We start from the raw sequence: 21,757 nt of genomic DNA on the forward strand, positions 1-21,757 counted from the left end.
AAAGCCCTGGTTAACTGGTGGCAGGCGATCCTGCGGAGCTGGCATCGTCATGAAACCCATTCGAAAGTGCTTCCCAGAGTACGCCCCATCTGTTGCCATAGCAACACTTTCACCTATCCTTCATGGGCAAATGAGAGATGTTTATATTACACATGGAACTAAAACGTTGGCTTTTTTTCTCAAACCCCCACCCCCACAAAACCAAATGGCAGCATGTGTTTTACCTCTTGATGGCATCTTCCTGTCGCCTCTTCTTCTGGTGTTTCTCCTGAAGGTAGGTCCAGTTGGTCTGGTTCCGAATACGGTCATTCTCTCTGGCGATGTCAGAGGCATTCTGGATCACCAGGCCATCATACGTCCGAAGGCCACTATCCTCGATGTACTGAAAGAACCTCCTGAAGGTGGTGGCCTCCTCCGGAGACGTCATGGCTCCTTATGGAGCTGCAAGGAGGATCAGATTGGACAGGCTCAGTCTGAGGGCACAAGAGTCCTTCATGTGGGCCAGATGTGACCCACGGTTGGAGCTGCTCAGGCTTCGTAACAGATAACAATAATATGATATAAAAATGACCATTCATGTCTTTTTTTGACCTGAACTCGGCTATATTGACCCGTATGATGTGCTGATCAAGACTGTTGATTCACATGTTGTAGCTCCGTAAATGCTGATTGTGTTACAGTGGAAAAGAAAAGGAAAAATCTGCAGAAGTTTAAAGATGCTTCTGACCCGATTCCTAGTTTTAACACTTATTTGAACGTTTTCTTGTTTGTTTCTTTGAGGTGATTTTGTTGGATCTTCCAGCATCTCACCTGATCTCCGGAGGATCACGGTGACTGTGTGCTGTCAGACTGATGGCACCAGGTCACCATTGGGACCCGAGAGTGCTGATGAAGATCATTTCAGTCTGACAGTTGCTGCCTGGGCGACAGAACAAACTAGACATCAGCGATGATAACGTAAAGTCACGGAACACTAACAGAAGGATTAGTGACCTTCAGGGGAGGGTTAGATTGCAAATCAGTTTGAGTGGTTGTATCTGCAGGAATAGTCTGTACATGTACATGCTAACCCTAACCCAGCCCCGGGTCCTCTACCAGAGGCCTGGGACTCTGAGGGTTCTGCCCAGGATCTTGGCTGTTCCTAGCACTGCGCTGGACTGCGATCACTGATGTGGTTCCTGGTATCTGTTGGAGCATCTACTCAGCTTGGGGGTTACTGCCCCTGGTGTCCCAATCACGACTGGGACCACTGTTGCCTTCATGCCCCACATTCTCTCCATCTCCTCTTTCAGCCCTTGGAAGTTCTCCAGCTTCTCGTGTTCTTATTGTGGATATTTGAACACTGAGTTAAGAGCTGCTTCTTAGACAGCGAAGCTGTGGAGTTTAGAGAACAAGCAGGCCAAGATCCTCTGTGACTTCCAAGATCCAGACTAACAAGATGGTGGTGGCTCGCCTGACATAGTGGTGGTGGATAAACACCAGAAGCCAGTGGTGGTGATAGATGTAGCAATCCCAAGTGATAGCAACATCAGGAAGGAGGAACACGAAACCTATATAGGTTTGGAGGTTTGATTCCTGCGCTGAAATTTTTGACAAAGATGATTCTTCTAGTTCTTCAGGTGCAAGGGTCACGCCAACAGCCATGCAGGAGTATGTAGGACTATTTCTGTGCATTCTGGGAAATGCTCACCTGTTATGTGTATATTTGACATCTTCCAAAGTTCTATTTTGTCCACAAACCAAAGGCATTAACTGTGAGGTCGGAAAATGTTCATCATTTAGATGAAATCGGCTTTGCTTCACGGTCGATGGTGATGAAAATGACACATCATTTATGAAAATTTTCGATTTGTAATTTTTTCATGCTCTCCATAGCTACATGCATCCCCTCCCCCACCCATCTGACTCCCAGCCTCCTTCTAAAAATGGAACAGGGAGTCAGCTGGTGGTATCCTAGCAACAGCAGCATCTCCCAGAGGAGTATGATGTAATTTCTTCCCGTTCTCGGATGAAGAAGAGAAGCAGAATAGGTGGGGGGAGAAAAGGGAACGCGGACCTTTGCTGACCCAACCAGAGGGCTGGCAAACCTGCACGTGACACCCATGACTGCTTGGATGACCGAGATAATGTGGACCTCGAGATGATGGTTATCGTCCTAAAAATATGTGGATGTTTTAAGACAATGCATAAAAAACTATTTCATGAGGATATAGATTCTAAAATAACACTTTTCCTCCAAAGCTGCAGGGGGCAAAATTGAACCAGTAACCACTGGTGTCACTGGGCAGTCGGTTGTCCTGTGTTGTAGCTTTTTAATTAGCATCATAGCATCTCTGGAAAATCCTGATTGTGACAGACTGACCTTTACAGGCCATGGTAGCATCGTGTGACCAAATTAACCAAATTAACAATGACTACAAAAACTGGATGTTCTGGCAGCATGACGTGTGTTTCATCTGCTAACTTGGAGGATCTGTATGAGCTCCATCTTTGTATCATATTTATCAATGAAACCTGGGTTAAGTTGATGTTCTAATCATTAATTAAAGCATGTGCTATTGTTTTCATGCTGCTGAACGATCAACTTCTTCCTAACATTAGCCAAAGACGCTGTTAACTTGACCACTCTGCTCACATTCTGTATTGGAATCAATGGTGATCAATAAATGTCTAGTTTGTACCAAACATCTGAAAACTGGGTTGGGGTTGTGGATCGATCTGGTTGACTGGGAGGCCATGTTGGAACACATTTGTACAGAAAGAAACTTTATTTTTATCAAATCCATGATGGCTGCCGTGACTGATTAGACAGATGGGAACAAACACAGTTTAGAGAAGACGGGTGCATTTTTGAATGGACTTTATTGACACGTCAGTGACAACAGGAGCCAACTTAATACAAACAGAGCAACAGACAAATGAGAAGATGATTGATTGAGCAGGATCAAAGGCTGAGAAGATGGAACATGTGACACCATGTGACACCAGACTGAAATGGAGGAGGCATGAGTAGGTCTGAAGCTTACCGGAGGACCAGTGAGAAGTCAGACTCCCTCCATCCCTCTTGTGTAGCTGTCCCTCCGCCCAAATGTTCTGCAAATGTTCTCCACAAAGATGGAGAAATGTCGTTGGCGTCGTCTCCACTGTCTTTAGGAAACGATGGGTCTGCTGTGGTGACGTTAATCCAAGTCCACCCTTTAACACCTCATTCCTCTCCTCCCTTTCTCTTTCCTGTCATACACAGCTGAAACAATCACACACACACACACAGTCGTAGACACACACTCACACTCACATGCGTCTTCCACACATCTCACACATCCTGCAGCCTCACACACATCCTCAAGAACAGTCAGCACAAGGAAGGAGAGGCTGAAACCACAGCAACCTGACAGTATTCTAACCCTGATAGCCCCGCCTCTTTCTGCTGGGGGGGGGGGGGGGGGGGGGGGGGGGGGGGGGGGGAGAGGGAGAGAGAGGGGGAGAGAGAGAGATTGATTTTTAACACCACCTTTGATTACATGTATTTTTCACATTTCCACATTTCAGAGGGAGACATTGGAGACCTTCAACAATTCAAAATCAAACAATTTTCCTAACTAAAACCAGGACGTCTCTCACTCCCCAGATGTCTTCAAATGGACTAATTTGTCCTGTCAGTTCATAGAAACTAAGTAAAGAGTCCAGGGTCTTCCATAGGGACAGCTTAGCCGTCCCCGATGTGACAGCCTGAAAGAAAAACCCTCCCCGAGCCCAGAAACCACCTCTGTGGCTCTGGAGGAATGTTTATAAAAGTCTGAACAATCCATCCAGTCCTGGAGGTGGACCAGAAGCCATCGGTCCAAGGAGACGGTAGCGTCCGGGGGAGGCCGGTCCCACTACAGACCCACAGGAGTCAGAGTCAGACTCCATCACCTCCGTCCGTCTATTGTCTGTGACGGACAGGTGAGGAACATGAAGCACTGCCTCCTGAGCGAGAGCACGTGCTTCAGTTTATCGCTCCTGTAGCCCAGACCCACGGTCCCCAGACCCACGGTCCTCAGACCCACGGTCCTCAGACCACTCGCAAACTTTGCGAACCGCTGCAGCTCCAGAGCCTCATTAGTGATGAACGGGGGAACACCTGAGACGGTGACCCGAGTGGAGGGCGCAGCGAGCGGGGACACCTGCAGGTACGCTCCAGTCACCGTCACCCCCCTCCCCACCAACTCAGCCACCAGTCGCTCCTCTTTAACAAAAACTACGACCCCTCTGTTCATCCTGGAGGCGTAGGACAGGTTAGCGTGTCCCACCTGGTCTCCCACAGCCAGGAGAACCTCCTCCACCAATACGGATGGGTTGGGTTGGACCCGCACCCCGTGTTGGACTGAAAGAGAAGGCGTCCCCGAGGACGCCATCCCTGCCGCAAAACACGACAAAAACTCACCAAAGGGAGGGAGAGAGACGGGGAGGGAGAGAGGGGAGAGGGAGAGAGGGAGAGAGGGGGGGAGGGATAGAGAGATTTGATTTGATTTTTAACAACACCTTTATTTACATGTATTATTCACATTTACATTATTCACATTTGCATTTACACAATTCAGAGTGAGAGATTGGAGACCTTCAAAAATTCAAAATCAAGCAGTTCTCCCTAACTGAACACAGGACCTCTCTCACGCCCCAGATGTCTTCGAATGTGCTAATTTGGCCGGTCAGTAGAAATTAAATTCCACCCTGAGCCGAGCTGCCAGCAGTCCAGTCATCATGGCCACCACGTCCTCTGACCCCTGACCTCTCACCCGGTTCTTCCTGGTCTTCCATATGGCCAACTTAGCCGTCCCCGAGAGGACAATGACCAACTGGTGTACAGCCTTCCGCCTTGCTCGGTAGTGTGGACCAAAGATAAACGTCCTGAAAGAAAAGCCCTCACCTAACCCAAGGAACCACCTCTGTAGCTGTCCAAACAGCCCCACCAGTCTGGGACACTGGACAAAGAGGTGGTAGATGGTCTCTGACTGGGAGCAGAAAGGGCAGCCATCCCCCGTGCTGGGGTCAAGGTGCACCAGATACCTGTTAGTAGCTATGGCCCCATGTACAATCCTCCACTGGAGGTCTCCTGTCCGTTTATCAACAGGAGGCTTGTACAGGGACCGCCAACAACCCCCCGGGGAAGAGCCTGCGCCAAAAAAACTAGTCCGCCCTGACGCCTTCAGCCCTTCCAGGGAGCGCAAGTTTCTGACCTTCACAGCTAAGATGTAGAGATCCTTCCTCCCGACACCTTCAAAATCCACTGATACCGAAGACTTCAGGGACAGCAGGTCGTCTTCCTCGGGCTGCCACTGTCCTACACCTGGACAGACAGCCAAGGAGGGAAAGACATACTCACACTTGTCGTCCCACAGTTCAGACACAGACGGATCCAACACAAAGACTCTGAGGGCCTCTGGCAGGGAAGCACAGACCTCTCTCACAAGCTGGAGCAGCAGCCTGCTGGACCTCATGCTGAGCCGGTCAGAGAGATTGGGGACAGAGGTCTTCAGCAAGTGGCCCAGCTTCACTACTCCAGCATCCCTCAGTCTGGACCTCAGGCTGGTGGAGGACAGGACCTGAGAGGGAATGATGCTGTTTCCAAAAAGGGGCTCTTCAAAGATCCACATCCCTGGTATTGTCAAAGCTTTGTGTTTAGATGATAAAACCTGCCATGCCTTCAACACTGACTGGTAGAAGGGAGTAAGACCAGTCAGGTCCATGGACTGGGGCTGAAGCAGGAACAGGTGTTTGTCGTACCCCAGTCGCCCAGCCTTCTTTAACAACAGACAGGCCATATCCGTCCACGGCACACCAAGACTGTACAACAATCTTTGTGCCACCTGCAGTCTGAAGGCTGTGACACGAGATGCGATGTCCACCAATCCCTGTCCTCCCTCCTGTACTGGCAGGTACAGCACTGCAGACCTCAGCCAGTGCTGGCCCGACCAGAAAAAGTCCACAATCATCTTCTGAACTCCTTCGATTAGGCCAGCCGGTGACGGTAAGACTGTCAGCCTGTGCCAAAGAGTCGAGGCGACCAAATTATTTACAACCAGGACTCTCCCCCTGTAGGAAAGCTGAGATAGCACCCTCCCAGTTCTTCTTTTCAAAGTTTTCTGTCCCAAGGAACACACCTAAGACTTTCAGGCCCTGTCTACCCCAGCTGAGGTTTCCTGGTAGTCTTGGTCTGTCCCTACCTGCCCAAGGGCCAACCTGCAGAGCTTCGCTCTTCTCCCAGTTTACCTTAGCAGAGGAGGCTTCTTGGTAGAGGTCTGAACTATCAATCAGGTTGTCCACATCACCCTGATCCCCAACAAAAACATTGATGTCATCGGCATATGCCGATACCACCATCTGGGGACGCTCAGGAAGACCAGGTAACAAAAGTCCCGACAGCCTAGTTCTTAGGTTGTTTAGAAGAGGTTCGATGGCCAATGAGTACAACTGTCCAGAAATAGGACAATCCTGTCTTATTCCCCGTTGGACGCTCACTGGACAGCTGAGCCCCCCACATACCTTCACCAAACAACAAGCATCCCTGTACAGCAGAGACAAGAGTGACAAAAAAAACATCCCCAAAACCAAAAGCCCTTAATGTGGAAAACAGAAACTTGTGATCGACCCTGTTGAAGGCCTTCTCCTGGTCTAAAGAAATCACCCCGACATCAATGTCGTACAGTTTACAAAGGTGAAACAAATCTCTCATTAAAAATAGGTTGTCCATAATTGACCTGTCCGGGACACAATATGACTGGTGTCTGTGGACGAGCAAATCGAGGTGGTTCTTGAGCCTGTTGGCGAGCACCTTTGAAAGAAGTTTATAGTCCGTGCAGAGCAAAGCCACAGGTCTCCAGTTTTTTAATAAAGCCAAGTCTCCCCTCTTCGTTTGAGATGTTTGAGTCAGGCTTTAGAGCTCATCACAGCACAGAAACGGCACTTCTTAAAGTTACTAATGATCTTCTTAGAGTTTCAGATCATGGACTGGTCTCTATGCTGGTTCTGCTGGACCTCAGTGCTGCCTTTGATCCAGTTGATCACAGCACTGCCAGGTCTGCATTTCCTGAGCATAATGTCATTCACATATGCATTTTTATAAAAGATCACGTTGCTACACATTTGTTTTATTGATAAAAACAGGGAAAATCTCTTCCCTTCAGAAATTGGACTTGGGCGGTTCAACAAGAACATGAGTCTTATTGGAGTGGACCAGAACTTTGCTCTGATCTGGCTAACAGCTCTTCCCTGGATCCTCTACAGCTGCATGACAGACTGTCCAGTGGCAACGTCAAAATGCAACAGGCCTCTACATCTATGTTTATGTCATTTGGTGAAATTTGCTCTCCTACTTCCTTGGATCTATGAACAATTATACAATACAAAGTGTGTCTTTATACTGGTGCTTTCTACCATCCTGCCTGGCAGAATCCCGACTAGCGTATGTCTTAAGATCAAGATGATATTTTAGTGCGTCAGTATTTTTACATGCACAGTTAAAATAAGCGATGTTCATAATTGGACATCTTGGCAGAATTTGGTCCTTGTCCCAGTTTACATGCAGATACAGAGAAAGTGGAATAACTGAAGATGTCCTCAACACGAGGTGGCGATCCACGTCTGTCTTATTCTGACGTAATCACGTAATAGACAAGTGGCGTCAGGCAGCAGAACAAGAAAAGAATCCCATTTTGTAAGTAATGCCTAGTTTAACTAAAATGAAGGTCTATACATCCCGGAGCAAAACCATCTTTAATCGCAGGATCTCCGTGTCTTGTAAAACGAATTATATAAAGTCATTAGTCATTTAAAGCTCCTAACCCTAACCCTACCGGATCAATTGATCAATCGATCATGTGCGATGATAACGATCAGAGTCAATCATAATAAATCGGATTATATCATTAATCGCATTAAGCCATTTATTTTGGCATCCCTACTTTTATGGTTTATATGAAGTAGATGTAAAGATACAAGTAAAAAGAAAAGCTCTGGTTAAAGTAGAGGCACCGACTCCACTTCCCTACCTAAGAATAGCAAGAAAGTACAATATCTGAAAAAAATTAAATAAGTAAAAGAAAACAATCGAGTTTCTCATTTATTGCTGGTCATGAAGCAAAATGCATCATTTGATACTTTTTTAAAAAGGAAGTTCAGACAGAATCATTAGACGCCAACATCACGGATGTCACCAACATTTCTCTGAAATCTGCCCATGGATGGGGAATGTCTGGCTTTTTCGGAATGTTGGGAGGCGTCGGCCTCAGAAGAGAAGGACAGGAGGCAATGAATAAGGAGAGGAAGCAAGAAGAGGACATGATCAAGGTTAGATAAAGACAAGAAAAGGAGACAAGCAAAGGAGACAAGCAAAGGAGAAGGAGAGCAGACGGAGACAGGACAACTCTTTTGTCTCCTCGTATCCGCGTGTCCGGTTCGTGCGAGCGCGGGGTTTTATGGAGGTGATGCGCCTCATTGGTCACGTGACTACAGTCATATTATATTATATTATATTATATTATATTATATTATATTATATTATATTATATTATATTATATTATATTTTATTATATTATATTAGATTAGATTTATTTGCATCGTAAATAAGGAGGAAGCCGTACAACAAAAAACAAACCAGCTGTTTGTGGGTTTGCGCGCACGCGCGCGTGTGTGTTACCGATCGCTGTGCTGAAGTGGCTCCGTGTTTGTTGGATATTCCGGATCAGCTCAGTCCAGGTCCAAGACACCGGCTGTCCAGCAGAACTCTGACGGGAGATGAAGGAGGCGAAGGAAGGAGGGATGAAGGAGGCGAAGGACTCCTGGACAGATGTCATCTATAACCGCAGGAGCGGAGAGTTCCTGGGGAGGACCTCCAGCAGCTGGGGTGAGCTGGACCTCTGGAGCTGCTGAGGTGCAGGAGAACCGAGCTGACCAGGACCGGTTCCCTTTTCCTTAAGACATACTTGAATATTTATAATTCCGATCATTTGACAGAACTGGCTGATTGTTTAATTGATTATTGGGTGATTTTGTTGAGGCTGCAATAAAACCGAGATGTTTGACAGAATAATTTATCATGAGAATGAAAACTAATCTAACCCGAAAATCGGGGTTTCTTTTATTTGATCAGGTTTAATCGGAGGTTTTCTTGTTGCTGCCGTTTGTAAAGCAGCTGAAGCTAAAAATAAATTAACTGCAGCGTTATGTCACATTTACGACATTTATGACATTTACAAAAAATAAAATGCTATGTTGGACAAATAATAAATACAAACAATAAATGATACACAAAGATTAATTGGCTATTAATCTAAATGTTAAATCAAAACGTTAAATCTAAATTTCGGGTAAAATTAAATATTTAGCTAATATGCAAATGTACACTGCCCGAAACAGGAAGTACCAAAATAAGAGCCCAGGAGTTTGCGTTGTGTTAGGGTTAAAATAACAAATCTAAATCCAACATATGGGGTCATGATAATAATGTAAAATATAATAATGTAAAATATTCGTGTTTTCTGTGACGTATAGCCTACATTGATTTTTTTTTGTGTGTCCCTTCAATGTTGGGTGCCCAATTTATGATCAAGCAGCCACGATGAGGACTGTTTCCCTGGGGTCCTGCCCCTCCCCCATTACACAGTAAAACTACTGTTGCCAACAATCCCGAGAAAAAGAAAATCTTCCCACCATTCAGGAAAAAGTTCCCGTATAAGAGAATCAAAAATAGTCCATAAATAGTATAGTCCATTACTGTGAATTTATGATGATCTGCTCTCAGATCAATCAGTTTATGAGAGATCCAGCTGATCTCATTGGCTGACAAGTGTTTGCAGGTCTCAGACCGGGTTGCCATCCTAGTTTGAGTCACCGATTCTTCACAGTTAATGATGTGGCACAAAGGTGACTAATTTCAACCAGTTAATGGTGTGGCACAGAAGTGACTAGTTTCAACCAGTTAATGATGTGGCACAGAAGTGACTAGTTTCAACCAGTTAATGATGTGGCACAGAGGTGACTAGTTTCAACTACTTAATGATGTGGCACAGTGGTGACTAGTTTCAAACAGTTAATGATGTGGCACAGAGGTGACTAGTCTCAACCAGTTAATGATGTGGCACAGAGGTGACTAGTTTCAACTACTTAATGATGTGGCACAGTGGTGACTCGTTTCAAACAGTTAATGATGTGGCACAGAGGTGACTAGTTTCAACCAGTTAATGATGTGGCACAGAGGTGACTAGTTTCAACCAGTTAATGATGTGGCACAGTGGTGACTAGTTTCAACCAGTTAATGATGTGGCACAGAGGTGACTAGTTTCAACCAGTTAATGATGTGGCACAGAGGTGACTAGTTTCAACTACTTAATGATGTGGCACAGAGGTGACTAGTTTCAACCAGTTAATAAAGTGGCACAGTGGTGACTAGTTTCAACCAGTTAATGATGTGGCACAGAGGTGACTAGTTTCAACCAGTTAATAAAGTGGCACAGAGGTGACTAGTTTCAACCAGTTAATGGTGTGGCACAGAAGTGACTAGTTTCAACCAGTTAATGATGTGGCAGAGAGGTGACTAGTTTCAACCAGTTAATGATGTGGCAAAGAGGTGACTAGTTTCAACCAGTTAATGATGTGGCACAGTGGTGACTAGTTTCAACCAGTTAATGATGTGGCACAGAGGTGACTAGTCTCAACCAGTTAATGATGTGGCACAGAGGTGACTAGTTTCAACCAGTTAATGATGTGGCACAGAAGTGACTAGTTTCAACCAGTTAATGATGTGGCAGAGAGGTGACTAGTTTCAACCAGTTAATGATGTGGCACAGAGGTGACTAGTTTCAACCAGTTAATGATGTGGCAGAGAGGTGACTAGTTTCAACCAGTTAATGATGTGGCAAAGAGGTGACTAGTTTCAACCAGTTAATGATGTGGCACAGTGGTGACTAGTTTCAACCAGTTAATGATGTGGCACAGAGGTGACTAGTTTCAACCAGTTAATGATGTGGCACAGAAGTGACTAGTTTCAACCAGTTAATGATGTGGCACAGAGGTGACTAGTTTCAACCAGTTAATGATGTGGCACAGAAGTGACTAGTCTCAACCAGTTAATGATGTGGCACAGTGGTGACTAGTTTCAACCAGTTAATGATGTGGCACAGAAGTGACTAGTTTCAACCAGTTAATGATGTGGCACAGAGGTGACTAGTTTCAACCAGTTAATTTCATTGGGAGCTAAGGTTTAGCTGGTATTGCTACAATGCTAATGATGCTAATGACAGAATGATGTAAATGTAGCATTTAGCCGGTTGTGATGTCTTTATTCCTGCTGCCGTCCTCAGGCCTCATCCTGCTCTTTTACCTGGTCTTCTACGGCGTTCTGGCAGGAATGTTCTCCCTCACCATTTGGGTCCTGTTGCAGACTCTGGATGAAAATGTTCCTCGCCATCAGGACCGCATTGCTAACCCAGGTGAGGGACGACCGTCAGGTCTGTTTGTCAGAAGTGTGTGAAGGTTCGTTCCATCTTCAACCAGCCGGTTCTTGTTGGAGCTGGAGAACAAAGAACATGTTTTATTTCCACCCATAAGTCTGTTCTCATGAAAATTTAATTTGTATCTGAATTATTATGGATTTGCTCTTGGATCATAGGTTTGGTCATTCATCCTCACACATCTGAAATCATTTTCAACCGCAGCAACGCGGCAGACTACAGTCAGTACACGCAACAACTGCACAACCTTCTGCAGTGTGAGTACAGGCCACCTTCACACGGCTGCCGTGGGGAGCAGGAGGTGCTGATGTGCTGCTGGTGTGTGCAGGGTACAACGACAGCGTTCAGGGGAGCAATGATCTGTGTCTGGTGGGCGAGTACACCGAGCAAGAGCACACGGCCATCAAGAAGGTGTGTCAGTTCAAACGCAGCATCCTGCAGCAGTGCTCCGGCCTGGGAGACTCCAGCTTCGGATATGCTGATGGGAAACCCTGCGTCCTCATTAAAATGAACCGTGTATGTATGTTACCACGGTGATGCACAACTAAAGATGGAAACCCAATTCTGACCCGCTGTCTGTCCACAGGTGGTCGGACTAAAGCCACAAGGTGACCCGTACATCCACTGCACCGCCAAGGTAACACACCCTGACCCTAACCCTAACCCTAACCCTAACCCTAACCCTAACCCTAACCCTAACCCAGCATGCATCTGTGCAGGTGCTCACATGTTGTGGAGCATCGTGCTGTGAACAACAGGGTAACTTTTCCTCCATCTCCACCTCCAATAGAGTGATGCTCAGTTAAGGATTCAGTATTTTCCTGAAGAGGCTCGTCTGGATAAAATGTTCTTCCCGTATTATGGAAAAAAGGCTCATGTGAGTAAAAGTGTCTGTCCAAAAAAAACAATTCTGACAATTATTAACACTACTAATCTGTCTCTTAACAGCCCAACTACGTGCAGCCGATGGTTGCTGTCAAGCTGCTGTTTTCTAAACAGGATTATGACGCAGAGCTGAGAGTTGAATGTAAACTCGAGGGGACAAATTTACGGAACAACGATGAGCGGGACAAATTCATGGGTCGTGTTTCATTCCAGGTCAAAGTGTCTGAGTAAAGCCTTTCCAGGGAAAGCCAAATCTGGCTTTAAATCCAGACCCGATCTGATCCAGGATGTCTGAACCGCTTTTGTGTTCACACTCCTGCGAGGATCCAGAGTCAGACTTGAGTTTGTCCACGTCATGGTTTAACCAGAACCCGAACCCTAAACCCTGTTATGGCCTAACCCGAACCCGAACCCCTAACCCTGTTATGGTTTAACCCGAACCCGAACCCCTAACCCTCTAACCCTAAACCAAACCCTAACCCTGACCCCCTAACCCCTAGCCCTGACCCCCTAACCCCTAACCCTGTAACCCGAACCCCTAACCCGAACCCCTAACCCTCTAACCCGAACCCTAACCCTGTTATGGTTTAACCCTAACCCTAACCCCTAACCCTCTAACCCTAACCCCTAACCCTCTAACCCGAACCCTAACCCTGTTATGGTTTAACTCTAACCCGAACCCCTAACCCTGCTATGGTTTAACCCTAACCCCTAACCCTCTAACCCGAACCCCTAACCCTCTAACCCTAACCCCTAACCCTCTAACCCGAACCCCTAACCCTGTTATGGTTTAACCCTAACCCGAACCCCTAACCCTCTAACCCGAACCCCTAACCCTCTAACCCTAACCCTCTAACCCGAACCCCTAACCCTCTAACCCGAACCCTAACCCTGTTATGGTTTAACCCTAACCCGAACCCCTAACCCTGTTATGGTTTAACCCTAACCCGAACCCCTAACCCTCTAACCCGAACCCCTAACCCTCTAACCCTAACCCTCTAACCCGAACCCCTAACCCTCTAACCCGAACCCTAACCCTGTTATGGTTTAACCCTAACCCAAACCCCTAACCCTCTAACCCGAACCCCTAACCCTCTAACCCTAACCCCTAACCCTCTAACCCGAACCCTAACCCTGTTATGGTTTAACCCTAACCCTAACCCCTAACCCTGTTATGGTTTAACCCTAACCCTAACCCCTAACCCTCTAACCCTAACCCCTAACCCTAACCCCTAACCCTCTAACCCGAACCCTAACCCTGTTATGGTTTAACCCTAACCCTAACCCCTAACCCCTTAATCCGGATCTTTGTGTCTCTGGCTGTGCCCAGAACTCAGCCTAACCCTGATTTAATGTGTTCACATGTCTGGTTTCGAAGCTCTTCACTCTTACCGTTGTTTATGTGCATCACGTCACCAGACGGTTCTAATATCGAGATTTGTGCCATTTTCAGATGTGCTAAAAAATGTCCTCAAATTCTGATGCAGATGTTTTCAAATGATTCTAGTAATTTCTTTTTCCCAAAATAATCTGTTCCTAATTTTCCTTCTCCAAAATTATAATTAGGAGTTGTATAACTGTAATTCTCTTTACTCCTCTTCTGGAAAAGTGTGATATTAGTTTGAGTTAGATTGTTGTTCAGAATGTTAGTGAATAATTTAATATGATTATAATTCCAAATTTGATTTGAACAAACGAGTGGACAAAAGTTTTAATCAGTTTGTGAAAAAGACAATCAAAGAAATGAGTGATAGTTCATTGTAGTAACAGTAATCTGATTACTGATTTGTGATGTTTTAAGATTATTTTTTAAATTGAATTTCTATTTGTGCGATCAACTGCCAAAAGAAAATCTTTAAAAAGATGTTTCCCGTCAATAATAATTCAGATTTTTGTATTTCTGAAGTGTAGACAGTATATTTGTAAAATATGGTGATAAATGTGAAGTTCAGGTGCTAACTAGCTAAACACAGCACGTCGTCTTTTAACCTGCAGGGCCACAGTCCGACCTCAGCATGTAGAAAGATCTTTTACCAGTTTTAAAACGTGGAAAAGAAAACACGAGTTCGGTACAGAAATTCCTCCTGAATTTAAATTGGCTTCAACCAAAAGCTTCCAAAAGACTGAAACCACCACGACTATAAGAACCATCGGACCTCGTGGGAACCAGCTCTCATTAAATGTTTGGACACTGAACTCTGCTGCGTCCTGTCGTTATGGAGGCTTTTAACACTGATGACGTTCATAATCTGCATTTTTAATCAGGTTCAACTGTAGAAACACAACATGGCAGCAATAAGAACTTCCGTGTCACCATCTTTCCTTCCCAGACGGAATCGTCCTGTTGTCATGGAAAATTGTCTGTGCGTCAAGAAACAGTGAAGTGATTTCATGGCTCATATTTCATGAACGTGATTTTAATCATTTAGAATTCCTTTACACATTTGTCAATAATTATGAAATGAATTGTGTTTTCAGATGAAATAATCGCCTTCCCTGAGATATTCCAACATTGTAGATAGTGTAATAACACTCACTATTACAACATGAAGAAGAGATGGGAAGAGCCAAAATGGCTGCTTCACTGACGCCAACAGGTTTGTTAAATATAAATGTCATAAACATCATAAATGTCACAGTCATCATAACAGTGATCAGAACCCATAAATCCATAAATTGGTGTGACGGCAGGAAGAGATCAATACGAGGCAGCGAGGAACGTTAGAGGAGTGAAGCAGCAAGATGTTGGGATGTTGGTTAGTGTTAGGAGGGTTAGGAGGATTAGGGTTTGGGGGTTAGGAGGATTAGAGGGTTAGGGTTAGGAGGTGTTAGGGGATAGGGTTTGGAGGGTTAGGAGGACATTAGGAGGGTTAGGGTTAGGAGGGTGTTAGGAGGGCTTACGGGTTAGGAGGGTTAGGGTTAGGGGGGTTAGGGTTTGGAGGGTTAGGAGGCTAAGGTTAGGAGGGTTTAGGGTTGGAGGGTAGGAGGATTAGGAGTGGTTAGGAGGGTTTAGGAGGATTAGGCGTTTTTGGAGGGTTAGGAGGTATCGGAGGGTTTATGGTTAGGAGGGTTAGGAGGGTTAGGGTAGGAGGGTTAGGGTTGTGGAGGGTTAGGAGGATTAGGGTTAGGAGGGTTAGGGTTTGGCGAGGTTAGGAGGATTAGAGGGTTAGTGGGGTAGGGTAGGAGGGTTAGGGTTTGGAGGGTTAGGAGGGTTAGGGTTTGGAGGAGTTAGGAAGGATTAGGAGGGTTAGGGTTAGGGGAGTTAGGGTTGTGGAGGGTTAGGAGGGTTAGGGTTGAAGGGTTAGGATGGATTAGGTTAGGGGGTTGTGTGAGAGGGTTAGAGGTTAGTGGGTTTAGGGTTTAGGAGGGTTTAGGGTAGGGTTAGGAGGGTTAGGGTTAGGAGGGTTAGGGTTAGGGGTTAGGGTTAGGAGGGTTAGGGTTAGGGGGTTAGTGTTAGGAGGGTTAGGGTTAGGGGGTTAGTGTTAGGAGGGGTTAGGGGGTTAGGGTTAGGAGGGTTAGGGTTAGAAGGGTGAGGTTAGGAGGGTTAGGGTTAGGAGGGGGAGGGTTAGGGTTAGGAGGGTTAGGGTTAGGGGGTTAGGGTTAGGAGGGTTAGGGTTAGGGGTTAGTGTTAGGAGGGTTAGGGGTTAGTGTTAGGAGGGTTAGGGTTAGGGGGTTAGGTTTAGGAGGGTTAGGGTTAGGGGGTTAGTGTTAGGAGGGTTAGGGTTAGGGTTAGGGTTAGGGTTAGGAGGGTGGCTCCCTGTCGTGACCCATTGTGTACCCTCCCCGTGACCCCCAAAAGGTATAAGGGGTAACTGCTCAAAAAAGAGAGTGCTATCTATGAAATGTTACTATTATATTTTTTTATAATATATAAACTCAAAACTGAGTTTGTAAGAATCTGGTTTTATTCTAGAAACTCAAAACATCAACAGCTGAGAGACTTCATAACCCTCATTAAACTCTACAAACGTTGGTAACCACAGCTGGCTGAAAAAAAGGGTGTTTTTCTTGAATCTGACTCTTTTTGGTCAAATGTTTGTGCATCCATGGGATGGATGTGGGGCTATCCCACCAAATTTATCCCAGCGTCCCGTCTGAGCACCCTGTTGTTGCAAGCATGTGCAGCTGAGAAGCAAAGCAACAGGAAAGAGTTCCATGGGGCTAAAAACCATTTCAGAACAACTTCCTGCGTTTTGTTCACATTTAATGAGAAAACCGAGTCGGATCATCATCCTGATTTCAGGAAAAATCCTGAAGGTCCTTTCGAAGCATGAGGAGAGGGGACAGGTCGTGTCTTGGTGCTCACAATCCACAGATCCAGAGAGATAAAATAGAAAGCATTCAGACTTTGGCTTCCAGCATCTCCAGCAGCAGCTTGTGGAGGGGGACACGGTACCGGCGGTGCAGCTGCAGCAGGTTCTTCACAGCATGCTCAGCAGTCTGCCGCAGCAGGGGGAGGGTCATAAGCAGGCGGCCAGCCCGTTGGTGCTCCCCGTGGGATGAGCCGTGCTCCTGCAAGGCCTCATGAAGCTGATCCTGGAACCTCTGGACCGAGTCTGGACAGTCCACTGGATCAGTGTCTGACAAATAGCAGAATAGAAGCTGTGCAGAACTGTGAAGGCCCTCTGCTGAAGGTCCAGGGATCAGAAACCTCTGGCCTGCGTGCCAAACTCAGCACACTGCAATAAACTCAGTGGCACCCTCAACCGTCTCAGCTTTCTCTAAAACTACCAGCTTCACATTGGACCCACACCCCATATGTGATACCGTTAAGTCCAGCCCATTTTGCTGCTCTGTGTGGTGCATTTGGGCATGATGGGTAATTTTCCAGCACAACTGTGTAATGTAACATGACAACACGGCAGCATCAGGTTTCAGACCTTAGAGAAGAAGAAGCTGGTTGGAGACATGGGAACGTCAGCATCGTGGAACAAAAAGAGGAGAGATGATGGTGTTCGGGCTACCAGATCAAACTGGGTTTACTGGATAGGTCAAGTCGGTCACCTGGGTTAAGACTGAACATGAAGAATTCAGCGCCAAAAGTTTGGTCTCATTCAATGTGTTTCGTTATTTTCTTGACTATGTAACATTGGAGAGTCTCAGTAAAGGCATCTGCCTTATTAACAAAAGGTGTGAAATAAATAAAAGAAACTTGGTTTATAGTCTAGTTTGGAGTTGGTGTGTACCTGAGTTGGTGTGTACCTGAGTTGTGTGTACCTGAGTTGGTGTGTACCTGAGGGGTGTGTACCTGAGTTGTTGTGGTAACCTGAGTTGTTGTGTACCTGAGCTGGTGTGTTACCTGAGTGGGTGTTGTACCTGAGTGGGTTGTGTACCTGAGCTGGTGTGTACCGGAAGTGGGTGTGTACCTGAGTGGGTGTGTACCTGAGTTGTTGTGTACCTGAGTTGGTGTGTACCTGAGTTTGGTGTGTACCTGAGTGTGCGTGTACCTGAGTGGGTGTGTACCTGAGTTGGTGTGTACCTGAGTGGGCGTGTACCTGAGTTGGTGTGTACCTGAGTGGGTGTGTACCTGAGCTGGTGTGTACCTGAGTGGGTGTGTACCTGAGTTGGTGTGTACCTGAGTGGGTGTGTACCTGAGTTGTTGTGTACCTGAGTTGTTGTGTACCTGAGTTTGGTGTGTACCTGAGTGGGCGTGTACCTGAGCTGGTGTGTACCGGAGTGGGCGTGTACCTGAGTTGGTGTGTACCTGAGTGGGTGTGTACCTGAGTTGGTGTGTATCTGAGTGGGTGTGCACCTGAGCTGGTGTGTACCTGAGTGGGTGTGTACCTGAGTTGGTGTGTACCTGAGTGGGTGTGTACCTGAGTTGGTGTGTACCTGAGTGGGCGTGTACCTGAGTTGGTGTGTACCTGAGTGGGTGTGTACCTGAGCTGGTGTGTACCTGAGTGGGTGTGTACCTGAGTTGGTGTGTACCTGAGTGGGTGTGTACCTGAGTTGTTGTGTACCTGAGTTGTTGTGTACCTGAGTTTGGTGTGTACCTGAGTGTGCGTGTATCTGAGTGGGTGTGTACCTGAGTGGGTGTGTATCTGAGTTTGGTGTGTACCTGAGTTGTGCGTGTGATCTGAGTTGGGTGTGTACCTGAGTGGGTGTGTACCTGAGTTGTTGTGTACCTGAGTGGGTGTGTACCTGAGTGGGTGTGTACCTGAGTTGTTGTGTACCTGAGTGGGTGTGTACCTAAGTGGGTGTGTACCTGAGTTTGGTGTGTACCTGAGTTGGTGTGTAACTGAGTGGGTGTGTACCTGAGTGGGCGTGTACCTGAGTGGGCGTGTACCTGTGTTGGTGTGTACCTGAGTGGGTGTGTACCTGAGTGGGTGTGTACCTGAGTGGGTGTGCACCTGAGCTGGTGTGTACCTGAGTTGGTGTGTACCTGAGTGGGTGTGTACCTGAGTTGGTGTGTACCTGAGTGGGCGTGTACCTGAGTTGGTGTGTACCTGAGTGGGTGTGTACCTGAGCTGGTGTGTACCTGAGTGGGTGTGTACCTGAGTTGGTGTGTACCTGAGTTGTTGTGTACCTGAGTTGTTGTGTACCTGAGTTTGGTGTGTACCTGAGTGTGCGTGTATCTGAGTGGGTGTGTACCTGAGTGGGTGTGTACCTGAGTTTGGTGTGTACCTGAGTGTGCGTGTATCTGAGTGGGTGTGTACCTGAGTGGGTGTGTACCTGAGTTGTTGTGTACCTGAGTGGGTGTGTAACTGAGTTGTTGTGTACCTGAGTGGGTGTGTACCTAAGTGGGTGTGTACCTCAGTTGGTGTGTACCTGAGTTGGTGTGTAACTGAGTGGGTGTGTACCTGAGTGGGCGTGTACCTGAGTGGGTGTGTACCTGAGTTGTTGTGTACCTGAGTGGGTGTGTACCTAAGTGGGTGTGTACCTGAGTTGGTGTGTACCTGAGTGGGTGTGTACCTGAGTGGGTGTGTACCTGAGTGGGCGTGTACCTGAGTGGGCGTGTACCTGAGTTGGCCAGGGCGATGGCCTGAGAGTCACGGCCATCCTCGCCCCTCAGCTGCATCAGCTGGTACCATCAGGCTCAGAAGTGCAGAGCCTCATACAGGTGGGACAGTCCCATGGCTCCACACTGAGCCCCAGTGAGCTGGCAGATTGGCTGCAAACACAAGCTCCTCCCTCCCGTCTTCTGTGATCTCCAGGCCACAACCCACCAGCAGCACTTCCATCCAGCCACTCTGCAGTAAAGACATCTGGTCGACCAATGAGAGGTTTAGGAAGCCTGCGGAGGACTAGGCGGAGCCGCTCTCCTCTCAGGTGTGCTGTCCAGACCATCAAAGCAAACTAAACAAGGTGGGATCTTACCTGGAATCTGTTTGCCCAGCCAATCAAGAGCAGCAGCTGTCGGTTCAAGAGTCACAGAGTGTCAGGAGGTTGCAGAGGCCACCCTCATTGGCTGGTTCCTGCAGATTGGCAGCCATTGGAGGAGGCTCTATCAGCAGCAGATCTGAAATGACCACGTTTCCTAAAAAATGACAGCATCAGAGTCCCGTCAGCAAGTTGGCCGATAGCGTGGGCGATGCGATGGCGAGGAAACTGAGGCCTCACTGCTGCTGGCAGAGTGCAAACATGGACCTTTGTAGGGCCGTCCAGGCTCCGTCCTCCTCCTGTACTTTTGTCGCCCCCCACGAACTCGATCGATCCGCACACCTGAGGCACATATTCCACTTCCTGTTTACTCTGATGTTCTGATTGTCACCGACCTTTTTGTCAGTAAAGGTTTGTGGGAAGCACTCACCCTCCCGCATCATCCCGGCCTGCAGACACTTCTGGAAGCGACACGCCTGACACGCTTTCCGTCTCCGCTTGGTGATCTTCACAGTTGTTGTTCACGGGGGCAAATGCTACTCGATATTTCCTAGATCGCCACAAACAGGAAGTAGTGAAAGGCTCAGTGACATCAGATCCTGTGCGCAGGGTTTGTTACGGTATGAGGCCCTCTCCTGTTATTTCTGTCAACCAAACTAACTGAGTGATGTGATTAGTTTTAAACGAAGCTTCTGCAGTCGCAGGTGTGTGTGCAGGAATATTTAGCCGGCTGAACTATTGATCCAATGATGGGTGGGTATTGTCTCACCCTGTATGGTCCTTTTGAAGAAGGCCTTGCAGGCCTCGCAGGATGCGACCCCATAATGGTACCCTGAAGCCAGTTCTCCACACACCAGACAGACTCTTTTTGGTCCTAACGAGAGCGGTAGCCCGCTATCAGCACAGAGTCCGCCTGCAGTTAGCAGATAAAGGGTTAGAGGAGCGACATTAAAAACTTCGCTAGGCTTTCAGCATGAAGAGAAAAGTGTGAGCAAAAAGCTCATTTGATGTTGAAGGAAATTGGAAGCTGCACACCTGGGGGGCTGGAAAACAGCCAGTTAGCCCAGAACTCCGCCCCCAACACCTGTTGGGGAGTTGGGCAGCGATGACCCACATGAGGCCGAAGGACGGCGCAGAAAGGGCGGGACTAGGCGTCAGGAAGGCTGCGTGGGCGGGGCTAAAGCTTGGCAGAATGTCACTGAAGGAGGCGGAGTCTGGTGAGGAGGTGGAGTCTGTCGAGGAGGAGTTGAGGCTGCGGAGGAAGAGCACGCGATGATGCTAATAGCAATTAAGATCAATTCATCATTAGTCTGTCATTTCCAGAAACTATGGAAAACAACAACTTGATAAAAATATCAGATTTGAACTTGTTTTTGAAAACAAGCTTTCACTATTTTTCATCTTCATTGTTTAAAACGAGCAGATTTCATTTCCAACTGTTGTGTTGCAAAAACAACAAACAGGAAATTGTTAAAATTCTTTAAAAAATGGAAACCCATGGCTGTTTAACCTCAGTGACCCGCTGCTCTCTCACCACTGATAACCAACCAATGGGTCGGTGGTCCGGTCCATCCTGGCGCTGATTCTAGAGACACTCCAGACCAACTCCATCACCAACTCATCCCAGTTGGGATCAAGTAGAATTCTGATGTCGCTTTAAAGTCCGCGAAGGAAAAGGAAAGTTTTTTCAGTCGAGTCGACAAGACCGACAGTGATATTTATCTGCCATTACATGGGGGGGGGGGGGAGCTTAGAGGAGCCCAATCAGCACGCAGCCTCAAGTCTGACTTATTTTTCTGTCGTCTTCGTTGATCTGGATGACGACAGATGGAGGTCGTCCTGCAGCCAACAGCTTTGATCATCATCATCATCGATCACTTTCTGCTGATTAAAAAACCTAAAGCTGTTTACAAAAGTCCTTTTTCTATTTTTGAAAATGTGAGGTTTTGTCTGGTTTGTGCTCCAATATTTGAGTCTCAAAAAAAGACGTCCAAGTTTGCACACCTGAAACAGGGTTACCCCCCCACACACACACACGCACACACACACGCGCACACACACA

At 47.0% G+C, this 21,757-nt stretch overlaps 2 protein-coding genes, 1 long non-coding RNA gene and 1 pseudogene across 6 annotated transcripts in view; 1 reads left to right on the forward strand and 3 right to left on the reverse strand.

Annotated features, from left to right (window-relative positions):
- Positions 1-3,424, reverse strand: part of LOC101077460 (neuronal tyrosine-phosphorylated phosphoinositide-3-kinase adapter 2-like) — a 12,793-nt gene extending 9,369 nt beyond the window's left edge. For both annotated transcript variants that reach the window (XM_029844330.1, XM_029844331.1), the window contains exons 1-3: positions 3,027-3,424; positions 225-441; positions 1-118 (exon numbers count right to left, since the gene is read on the reverse strand). The exon at positions 1-118 is cut by the window's left edge and continues 190 nt beyond it. In XM_029844330.1, coding sequence (XP_029700190.1) covers positions 1-118; positions 225-427 — 321 coding nt within the window. In that variant the 5' untranslated portion in view covers positions 428-441; positions 3,027-3,424. The remainder of the gene's footprint in view (positions 119-224; positions 442-3,026) is intronic.
- Positions 3,425-8,227: 4,803 nt separating this feature from the next.
- Positions 8,228-12,869, forward strand: LOC101075568 (sodium/potassium-transporting ATPase subunit beta-3-like). 3 transcript variants are annotated; one of them, XM_029844340.1, is made up of 8 exons: positions 8,228-8,328; positions 8,728-8,885; positions 11,341-11,469; positions 11,649-11,747; positions 11,819-12,006; positions 12,077-12,127; positions 12,281-12,367; positions 12,439-12,869. In XM_029844340.1, the coding sequence occupies exons 2-8, from the start codon at positions 8,777-8,779 to the stop codon at positions 12,604-12,606; spliced, it is 831 nt and encodes a 276-aa protein (XP_029700200.1). In that variant the 5' UTR covers positions 8,228-8,328; positions 8,728-8,776; the 3' UTR covers positions 12,607-12,869. The 3 variants fall into 3 exon arrangements, with proteins under 3 accessions (XP_029700200.1, XP_029700201.1, XP_029700202.1); XM_029844341.1 differs by lacking the exon at positions 8,228-8,328 and adding an exon at positions 8,441-8,462; XM_029844342.1 differs by lacking the exons at positions 8,228-8,328; positions 8,728-8,885 and adding an exon at positions 9,591-9,705.
- A 3,424-nt stretch (positions 12,870-16,293) lies between these two features.
- On the reverse strand, positions 16,294-19,748 carry LOC115251569 (estrogen-related receptor gamma-like; annotated as a pseudogene).
- A 1-nt stretch (position 19,749) lies between these two features.
- LOC115251570 (uncharacterized) lies at positions 19,750-20,192 on the reverse strand. The gene is made up of 3 exons (XR_003890112.1): positions 20,126-20,192; positions 19,963-20,037; positions 19,750-19,852 (listed from the first exon to the last, which is right to left on the reverse strand). It is a non-coding gene; the product is annotated as an uncharacterized lncRNA (long non-coding RNA).
- Between the last annotated feature and the right edge of the window lie 1,565 nt (positions 20,193-21,757).

Source organism: Takifugu rubripes, chromosome 11 (genome assembly GCF_901000725.2).
Source record: "Takifugu rubripes chromosome 11, fTakRub1.2, whole genome shotgun sequence".
Taxonomy (NCBI): domain Eukaryota; kingdom Metazoa; phylum Chordata; class Actinopteri; order Tetraodontiformes; family Tetraodontidae; genus Takifugu; species Takifugu rubripes.

Coding starts and splice junctions, on each gene's coding strand:
- LOC101075568 (XM_029844340.1), top strand. CDS start 8,777: ATGAAGGAGGCGAAGGAAGGAGGGATGAAGGAGGCGAAGGACTCCTGG. Junction 11,748..11,818: donor ACTGCACAACCTTCTGCAGT/GTGAGTACAGGC, acceptor TGGTGTGTGCAG/GGTACAACGACAGCGTTCAG. Junction 12,128..12,280: donor ACATCCACTGCACCGCCAAG/GTAACACACCCT, acceptor CACCTCCAATAG/AGTGATGCTCAGTTAAGGAT.